The sequence below is a fragment of the Xiphophorus couchianus genome, chromosome 22 (genome assembly GCF_001444195.1).
Source record: "Xiphophorus couchianus chromosome 22, X_couchianus-1.0, whole genome shotgun sequence".
Taxonomy (NCBI): Eukaryota; Metazoa; Chordata; class Actinopteri; order Cyprinodontiformes; family Poeciliidae; genus Xiphophorus; species Xiphophorus couchianus.
In genome coordinates, this window is record NC_040249.1 from 18,175,727 (window position 1) to 18,186,352 (window position 10,626).

The following is a 10,626-nucleotide window of genomic DNA, read 5'->3' on the forward strand; positions in this document are numbered from 1 at the left end:
GTAACGTCACGTAATGCGCTCCCTGGCTGAGGAGGGGGTGGGGACTGGTCCTGGAAACCCGCCGCAGTCCTGCTCATCATCTCTGGTCATGTGCTTCCATCTCTCCGGCTGCCTCTGGATCCTCTGCAGGAAGTTGGACCGGTTTCCTTCCCCGCTGAGTTTGTGACAGCCGCCCTGCAGTCTTCCTGGTTCTCCGTGCTTTGACTGCGCCTCCTCGCCGCGCTTCGCCTCGGCCCGGGCCTGGGAGCCTGAGAGGCAGGGCTCTGCTGCAAACAGCTCCATCTCCCCTGAAGAGAGCCCGGGAGAGCTGGTCATGGAGGCCCCGGCGGAGGAGAAGGAGCCCCTGCCTCTGCCCACCCTGAGCCCGGCCGTGCCCCCCTTTGTGACTCTGGGTCTGACTGTGGTCTACACCGTCTTCTACTCGCTCCTCTTCATCTTCATCTACGTGCAGCTCTGGCTGGTTCTGCGGTACCGACACAAGCGCTTCAGCTACCAGACTGTGTTCCTGTTCCTGTGCCTGCTGTGGTCGGCCCTGCGCACCGTGCTCTTCTCCTTTTACTTCAGGAACTTTGTCACGGCCAACACTCTGGGTCCCTTTCCCTTCTGGCTGCTCTACTGCTTCCCCGTCTGCCTGCAGTTCTTCACGCTCAGCCTCATGAACCTTTACTTTGCACAGGTGAGTAAGCAGGATCAGACCCGATTAACGCCTCTGCAGGACATGTAGGTAGGATGCGTGCTTGAGCCGTGATGAACGGTCTTGATAACTATCCACACCCCCTGAAAATGTCCCCTAAAAGTTGAGATGTTTGGTCTTTTATAGCCCCTTTTCTTTCATCTCCATCCATCTTCTCATTAGAGGGTGGGCGTTTATCGTTTATCACGATACATTTTGTATCATGAAGAATTTAGGTTTATCACGTTGTGACAAATTGCATTCCATAACCATCTGTATTACCAGGATTCTGGTTTTTACTAGTTTCTCCAATATTTGTTTAATAAGAGTATCAATAAATGGCAGAAAATTTGAAAATATTATAACATTTAGTATTAATTGTGAATTAATTTATCATATTTTAATCTAACATATATTTCAATTTAACTAATTTATTATGTTTTAATATATATATGTTATATTAAATGTTGCATTTAATATATTTATTCTTAGTTTAGTGATATAAATCAAACTTCTTTATGTGGCTGGTGTCCTAAAGAAGGTCATTAGATATAGATGTGTTTTTCTAGAGCAGTATTTGTGTTTATGAGGCTATTATTGCTACATCATGTGGTCACAGCTGCAGTTACCTAAAAAAAGAAGTGATAAATAGTTTTTATTGTCACTTTTATTTTTATCATAATAGCACCACAAAGTATTGTGATAAAACTTTTAGTCTATATCGCCCAACCTTACTTCAATCATCTCTGACTAGCTTGTCTTCACAGCATTATACTGCCACCACCATGTTCTGCAGTGGTTTGTTCAGGTTGTACTCTCATCTGACCAGAGTACCTTCATGTTTGCCGTTTCTTCTTCATTGCTCAGATTACAAACTGAACTTTATATGTAATTTTCTGCTATTAATATGGATCTCTGCAGCTCCTCCAGAGTTACATCCAGACCTATCAAAATAAGAAATGTTACTGGATGACAAATTGACCCAGGAATTATTGCGATAAATGATAATAATGTGAGTTTCCCCCATCAAAGACTAACAAACACTCCACACTGGAACTGGAAGACATTTCCAATATCCAAACAACCAGAAACAATAAATGAAACGAATTATGAAATCTTTGTTTAAAAAAATGCTTATCAACAGCATAGACATTATTGAGCTCGTTTTAATTGATCATGCGATAAATTGCTTAGTGACGCCTCTGCTGCTACTTTTCAGTTCAATGCTCTCCTTTCCTCACCTTGGCAGGTGGATTTTGATTAGGACTGTCAAAGTAAAGAGCCCTGCAGACAAAAGCAGGCCACATTTTCATATTTAACTTGTCAAACATTGTGAAAACCATGCATCATTTTGCTTCCACTTCCCTGTCATGTGCTATTTTGTTTTGATCCATCATGTCAATAACAATCATTGAAGTTTGTAGTTCCAGGCCTGTAAAAACTTGTAAAAATTTGAAGTGGACTTTGTAAGAAAAGGTCGAGTCCAGAACCTCTGCAGATGTGAAGTAATGGAAACCTGATCCCAGATTCTGTCTAACAAAACCAAAGGAATATAGTCTGCAGGTGTTGATAGGAACTCTTTTTGTTTAGATGGGAAAACTTGACATTTAAAGACATTCAATACAAGTCTTTTCATGTCGTAGCTTAAGGGAATCTTTGTCTTCGCATGACCTAGCAGCTGAAATGACATTTTACATCTTGAGCAACAGCTAACTGATTTAGCTGTGTAGCATATGTCATTTAAGTCTCCTGACAACCTTTGAATTACTCGTATATTAAAGACACAAGTTAGACATTTCAATAAAATCTCTTAAACTCAGTCTAGATGTGGAACAAGGTTGGTTTTTCTACTTGTTCTCTCTTTTTTTTTGTAATTTGTTATTTAATTAGGATAAAATCTTTTCAAAAAACTAAAATATTTCCACTCACACATCTTTCTGATGAAATCACAGAAGGCAAACGGTTAATTACTTTGTGATTCTTCAGTGGTTTTCTGTCTCTTTGCATCCTTTTAATCTAATTCCTCCTTTGTGGGTGTTTATTAGCATTATGTTCTGCTGCAGAGAAACGTTTGAGTTTCTTGTGAAAAACGTTTGAGTTGCATGTGACGAGACTGCATAGAGATGGAGCTACACTGAAATGCCTAAATGTAATTATTGAAGGTCTTCAGTGATGATTTTGGTCCAAGTTGGTCAGGTTGAGTCGTTCCATTAAGATGGCGATCCCAGCGATGTTGCCTGCAGAACTGCTGCATTACCAGGCAGACGAAGCTAACTCCAGTTAGCTCCACCATGCATGCATCTGCAGACCAGCATGTAGCATCACTATCACTGCTTCCGACTACAGAGGGGAAAAGTTAAAACAAGCGGTCATATAGAGAGAAACTGTATCGTGTTGAGACTGTGAGGAGAACACAGCTTTTATATGCAAACCACTTTGAAAAAACATCAATACAAACATGCTGGGGCAATTATAACTTTCATCATTATTGGGTAGAAAAATGATTAAGAGCCGGCCCAAGGCACGAGCGAACCAAGCAGCTGCTTAGGTCCCCATATCTACAGGGGTCCTCGTATAAATGGTTGAATTTTTAATAATATTATAGATCTAGAATTTAAAAATGCGCTTATTGAGAATTAGAATACTTTAAATTTTGATTTAAAAGTTACAATATTTAAAAAACATTTACATTAAAATTAAAAATTTAAAGGACTATGTAAGTTTACTTTTGTAAAAGTCTAAAGAATAATATTCGTAGTTTCATAGTTGTGTTATCATAGCTACAATGAAGAGAGAAAATGCAGCTACAACTTAAAACATTTTTTGTTAATTGGTCACAAATACTTGAATTATGTTTGTCAAACTTACTTTATTTATGTTGGTTCATCTTAACAAACTTAGATTGACTCATTGTGACCAATTTAACTTAAATATATTTATTAATAGTAGCTTGTTTAAGTAAATAATTCATTTGATTTTGATAAAAATGAACTATGTCCTGTAGCAGATTATTTCACTGTTACGTGGAATAATCTGCTAATGGAAATAATTCATTTTCATCAATATCAAGGAAATATTTACTAAAAATGAGGTAATCTATCTTGTTAAAATGTTTCAAATATTCTAATATATTTGCACCAGAAACTGAACTTAAATCCTTGGTAAGATTTTGTGTTTTTGCAGTGATCAAACTCCATTATCCAAAAATATGTAGTTAAAGCAAATTCAGGATTCATCTGAGACAACTGAGACTTTCTCATGATTTAACAAATAAGCGTGTTTTCTCAGATTATCTTTAAAATTTGTGAAAAAACAAAGAAGAATAAAGAAATCTGCAAAGAGGAAATACATTTCACACCTGCATCACAAAAGACGCCTGTGAAAGTACAGTTGCTTTACAGTTTCACTTTGCTCAGGATGTGGACGCGTATAAAGCATCAACACTGAGCGCAAGAAACCCTCGCATAAACAAACGCTGCAAAACCTGCTTGTGCTCGATGTGGCACCCTCCATCATTCATGTGACTTTAGAGGAAGGAGTCCAGTTATTACTGCCTTCAGTGTGGGAGGCTCGCATTCAGAATCTGCACCGAAATGAAATGAATCATGTCTTCAACCGCTTACGCAATCCACATACGAACCGCTGCCTTCTCCAGCCTCTGCCTCAGGCTTATTTTTAGCGTAATCCTCTTGTGTTGATACGAGCCACATTCGAGTTTCCATTGAACCCTGGGCTGAGTAGCTATTGTGCACCATAAACATTTTCAACCACAAGGTTCCTGGTTAACCGGAATGGAGAAGTGAAACGGCCTGACATATTTGCATGATTAAATGTTTTTTTTTAAATTGTGTTCTTTTTTTATAGGTTGTTTTTAAGGCAAAGTCCAAATATGCCCCAGAGCTCCAGAGGTACAGGTGAGAGCAGGTCTTTTCCGCTCATTTTCCCTGCTGCAGTTTTTTAGCAGCTGAATAATAAAAATGTTTGTGGTCTTTTCCTGCCAGGCTGCCCCTCTACCTCCTCTTCCTGTTCATCAGCCTGGTGTTTTTAGTCGTGAACTTAGCGTGTGCCCTGCTGGTGAGGATGTCCTCTGCAGAAGCTCACACCGTCGTGCTCGTGAGAGTCGCCATCAACGACACGCTCTTTGTCCTGTGCGCCGTCTCGCTCTCTTTGTGTCTTTACAAGATCGCCAAGATGTCCCTGGCCAACATCTACCTGGAGTCCAAGGTGAGACTGAACCAGGAATCAGAAAGAAAAAAATATCTTCTTTTGTTCTTGTTTAGCTTTGAGACCTTACAAAATCATTCAACCTGTGAACTTTTTCACCGTTTGTTAGTTACAGATGTGAATTTTGATGGATTTCATGCGATAGAATAATGCAGAAGGTAAATTGGGATGAAAATAACAAATGCAACGAAATATTAAATGAACTTGCATGTTATTTAATCTCTGTATAAATTCAGCTGTTTTGAGGTTTTAAAGGCTTTTTTCACATTTGATGGTCCGGTAGATTTGGTTTGATTTGAGACCAAAGTTGCAACATTTGTTACATTTTCAGCTGCTGCAGTTCGCTTTCACACCGTCAAATGAACTAAGCTCTTTGCAAAATTTTTTTTTACCTCCTCCCCTGTGGGAGCGCTGCACCAAGGAACACTGAAGGAAATGAGACAAAAACCTCTGAGGAAGACATGAGCTCAAATGTTAACAAAAACGGAGTAGCACCACTTTTTTTCTTATTTAGTAAAAAATTACCTCTCCCTCAGGCACCAGATTTGTTTTGGTTGTTTTTACCCAGAATTCCCTGCTCTATAGTCTGCTTCCTGCTTTTGGAGCGATCTCTGGTCCGCTTGCATTCACATATGCATTCAGTCTGCACCAGAGGTCACCTTAACTGAACCTAGATGTAGGTGTTTAGACCAGAGTTCACTTTTTTAGTCAGTGTTTGATTGCGCATTCACACCTCCCTCTACATTCTAGAGTTAGATTAAAGTTACCTAAATAGGGCTTATGTGAATGCACTCTTAAAGAAATTGGGGAAAGAAAAGCATCACACCTGAATTTAACGAGCGGCTCGTTGGCAGATCCAAATTTCATCCTGATGAGAGAATTTAACTATTTAATTCAGGTGTGTTCGAGAGAGGACGCAGCTAAGGCCCCATCAAATGTGAATTTTTTTTTTTTCTAAAACAGATCCACTACAAAAACATTTTAATGAAGTTAATTAATTACACTCAGCATCAGCTGCAGCACAACGACAAACATATAATCAGATATTGTTGTTATGTATGACATTTATGATTGGGCTAATATCTCAGTGTTTTCACAAAAAGTTGTTTTCATTGTCAAATAACAAAAAAAAGTTCAGCTTTAAAGTCTACTTGTGTAGATATGAGAAACTCATTTTGGATAAAGCATTCCCGTGTGGACGGGGCATACAATAGTGTCTTCAGATGACTTGGACACCCCTGGTTTAGATCAAACCATATTTATTTGTTACAACGGCCTAGTCAAAGTCCAGAGCTAATTCTTGTTTAGAATTTAAAGACTTAAAAACCAGTGTACACAGAGTTTGAGATATTTTACAAAGAATAATCCAAACATTTCAGCCTCTGGATGCACAAAACTGGTAAAGAATAAAGTTTATTCTGTCGATTATAGATTACTTTTTAAAATTAACCATAATTTTACTTTCATTTCAGAAATATGCACCACCTTGTGTTCATCTGTCACATAAAATCCAATAAAAATAGGCTGAAGTTTGTGGTTGTGATGTGACAAAATGTGCAGAAATATTTATATTTTTGCAACTCGCTGTTCATGAATGTTTCTCCCAGCTTGAGTCGTTTTGTTTTTACCTCGTCTTAAACTCCGGGCCTCTGCTCTGACGTTGTGCAGGGGACGTCGGTGTGCCAGGTGACCGTTATAGGAGCCATTGTCATCCTGCTGTATGCGTCCAGGGCCTGTTACAATCTGGTCGTCCTGGCGCTGTCAAACAAAAGCATCAACTCGTTTGACTACGACTGGTACAACGTGTCGGACCAGGTAAATCACCTTGCCGGGAGGGTTTCAAAGGAAAAGTTCAGGGTTCAGGGTTGGCACAAACAATGATTCTCTTTGTTTACTTTGAATAACTAGATATTTTTTGGGTCTCATAAATATCTTAAACAATAAAGATTGAAGATTAAACATCTAAAAACTGGAGAAGTTTGTGTTTTTATTGGGAATTACAAGCATGGCTAAATGAAAAGATAAAGATTATTTAGATACAACAGGAAGTAATTAGTTATTTTCAGACAGGCGTTGAAAATTGCCTTTGTCTTCTTCTTTTTATTTACCAGTTTAAAAAAACCCTGCTTGATATTGAAAGTTAAAAAGAAAACAAATAGAAACCAAAAAATCCCCTAAAATCCCCACATTGCATAAAAGCTAAAAATTACCCACAAGTCATTGAGGAAAAGTCAGGGACGAGTACGACAGTGTACTGAAGATAGAGAAAAGGAGTAAATTTCAGCCAACAATTTTTCTTTTCTAGAAAATTTGTGACTTAAACTCAGAATTTGCCACCTTTTCCTCAGATTTCTGTGATTTATCTAAAAAATAAGATTTTTTTTTCCAAAGTAAATTTGACTTTTCAAGTCAGAAATGTCCATGTTTTTTCTAGAAAAATTTATCTAAATGGGCCTAAAACGTCGTCATAAATAAGTTTTCACATTCGATGGATGGACCTGTTTTGCTGTTTGTAACGTCTTTCTTTTGTTTTTTATGCAGGCAGATCTACAGTCGACTCTGGGCGACACCGGCTACGTCGTCTTCGGAGTGATTCTGTTTGTTTGGGAGCTGCTACCGACTTCCCTTGTTGTGTATTTCTTCCGGGTTCGGAAACCCAACTTGGACAGGGTGAGGCCTCCACAACACGGCTGAGTGTTGAAACTATTAATTAAATTAATCGATTATTGAAATAATCGGCAACTAATTTAGAAATTGTGTAATCGTTAATTGGGGTGTAAGGACTGAGAACATGGCATTTGTCAGAGCAGCAAATAAGCCAAAACTGTACAAAAACTATGTACATTTTGCATTTAAGATTTAAAACTTTGCTACTTAAGAGTATTTTATAGATTATATTAATGGGCATATTTTTAGCATCATCTGTTTCAAATTCTGAAGAAAAAAAATCTCCTATTATGCACCTTTTGTTGTTCAATTATTAATCTGTTAATCCAAAAATATATCAACCCTAAACTGTATTGATGTTTGTTTGCAGTATTTCTTTAGCTGAGGATTATATTTTTTGCTACAAATTAATCAAGCATACACTAAATGAATGCCAATGTTATTGAATTTTAGCCAATTACATTATTCTCTTATTTATAAAATAAATTTGTTTAAACGCATCTTTTAATGTTGTAAAAAAAGGCTTAAATGATAAATCTGCAGAATTTGCCTTTTTTTATTTATCCGATTAACTGATAAATCTTAGGTTTAACCAATTAATCAATAACTAAAATAATCGTTAGTTTCAGCTCTCTACTTTCTAGCAGGTTATGAACCGTCATAAGGGGTTAAATTATGTGAAAGTCTGTTTTGAAGTTTCTTAATATGTGGTATACAAATAATATTGAATTTTAGGCAAAATTATTTTCTTATTTAAAAAAGGAACTGAATTGTTTAAATGCATCTCTTAATATACTTCTAACATTGTATAAAAAGGCTTAAGTAAAAAATCTTCAGAATATGCCTATTTTTATTTATCTGATTAACCGATTAATCTTCAGTTTAACCGATTAATCGATAACTAAAATAATCATTAGTTTCAGCTCTATGCCTTCTAGCGTGCTATGAGCCGTCATAAGGGGTAAAAAACGGTTAAATATGTGAAAGTTTGTTCTGATTTTTCGTAATGCCGTGTTTTTAGGGGTTTTCTTTGCTCCTGGAGCAAAAAGTTAAAACGTTTCTGACAGGACTTGTTAAACAGTAGAGACACTGCTACAAAAAACCCCATAAGAACCACGGGAATAAAATCAAATCTAATGTGATAATACACATATAAGAAAATATCACATATTTCTTATAATCAAAAGAGGGAACTGTGATGAAAAATTGTTACAGAACAAAACGTTGATGTTTCTTTACATATTAGTGAACCGTGGTTAGTTACAGCCATCTTGTGGTTTGTCTTCGTCTCCTGCAGAGCGGCTCCGGCCTCCCTGGCCACGTCTTCTCGTCCAGAGCTTACTTCTTCGACAACCCGAGACGCTACGACAGCGACGACGACCTGGCGTGGAGCGTCATGCCTCAGAACATCCAGGCCAGGTACAATCCTCTCATTTCCTGCCGTTCAGGAGGTTCTGCAGGGATGGTCGATGTTAACGGATGTCGTCTTTCACACCGTCTAGCCTGGCTGCGGACAGCTACGAGTGGGGAAGCCAGAACAGCGGCATCAGCGCCTACATCGGCAGCGAGGACAGCTACAACTTCTCCCGCCCGCCGGAGGAGCTCAGCCATTACTGAGGGGCGTTCAAGGACTCATCTGTATATTTTTGCACAGTCTGTTACTGACCGAGGCACAAGGGTCTTCAGGAGCTGAAGGAAACGACAGACTCCTCTCATTGCCAGTATATAAAAGCCCAGAAATGGGACAGTACTTTTGCACACTCCTTGTACAGATTATGATCTGTTCTTGAAACTCTTTCATTATTTAGGTCATGTTGATTACATCTTAATATATTTCCTAACCTTTGTAAGCTGTACTGTAATATTTTAATGTACTATGTGAATGTTTTTGTTTTCATACAGATGTTTATAATTAAGATTCTTTTAATTCATATTAAAAAAAGTTTAAATACTGTAGAAATGTTTTAATTTTAATATTTAACAGATGAGGTTTTCCAAGGTGGAATCCACAACTTGCACAGCAGCGCCCCTTATTGGTGCGGCAACTCATTGTTCTTTAAAATCTTTGTTTTAAAACTAAAAGTGAATTTAAACTAGAATATGATTTTGTTTTTCTTAGAATCCAGAGTTCCTATATATTTTCAGACATCTGTGCAAAATCAAAAAGTACCAATTTGGACTGGATCATTTTTTAATTTATGGGCAAGTTAAACCAGCTCTGCTTTAAAATTTGTACCAGATTTGTTATTTTTTAGACCCAAATTATTCTACTATAGATAAAAGTTCAGTTTATTTGAATTCTGTTTCCTTTAATTTATACCATTTTCCAGACTCGATGTTAAAACACACGGGTCTAGAAAATGGGTTATTTTTAATGTACTTTTTTCATTAAATAAGGGAACATTTCATTTGTCTTCTGGTCTTTTCACTCCTTAAGCTATTTTTTTTAAAAAATCAGATAGTTGCATATAGTGCATAAATTTAATAAATAAAAAAACTTTAAAACCAAAAAGAAAATTTCTTCCCTCTAAATCCAAACTGATCAATAACTTTGGCACAAAACAAGGTGGGAGGGATGAAGCAATTTAAAAATAGGTATAAATTATGGAAATCAATAAAAGAATCACTTTGTTTTTAGAAAGGAATACAAATCTGGAAATTTAAACTTTTCTGCACTCAGTTTTTTTGCTCAATAGCCATAGTTGGAGAGTAATAAAAAGCCAGTTAATGTTCATGAACACAATTTATAAATATAATTTGAGTCCCATAACGTGTTGGTTAGAAATATGAAAATGAAATTAATTATTCTAATTAATGGCTGGATGTTTTGATTGATTGTTCATAAAGATAAAAGCTGAATTTAATTTCCTACACAAATAATTCAAGAGGAAAAAACCCTAAAAAATTATAAACTTTCATTTCCATGCAGCCAATGAACCTTTAAAAATACATCCAAGTTGAAAACTGAAAACAAAACTCACAAGATTTGGATAAATTAAAGTTTTTGTTGAGTGGCAGAAGAGAAAGACCAGCAGGCCAGGCGCGTTTTGAATTCCTCTCAA

General features: G+C 37.1%; 1 protein-coding gene across 1 annotated transcript; it reads left to right on the top strand.

Annotated features, from left to right (window-relative positions):
- Positions 1-10,009, top strand: gpr137ba (G protein-coupled receptor 137Ba). The gene is made up of 7 exons (XM_028006857.1): positions 1-676; positions 4,538-4,587; positions 4,675-4,897; positions 6,566-6,712; positions 7,439-7,567; positions 8,862-8,983; positions 9,067-10,009. The coding sequence occupies exons 1-7, from the start codon at positions 314-316 to the stop codon at positions 9,179-9,181; spliced, it is 1,149 nt and encodes a 382-aa protein (XP_027862658.1). The 5' UTR covers positions 1-313; the 3' UTR covers positions 9,182-10,009.
- The last annotated feature ends 617 nt before the right edge of the window (positions 10,010-10,626 follow it).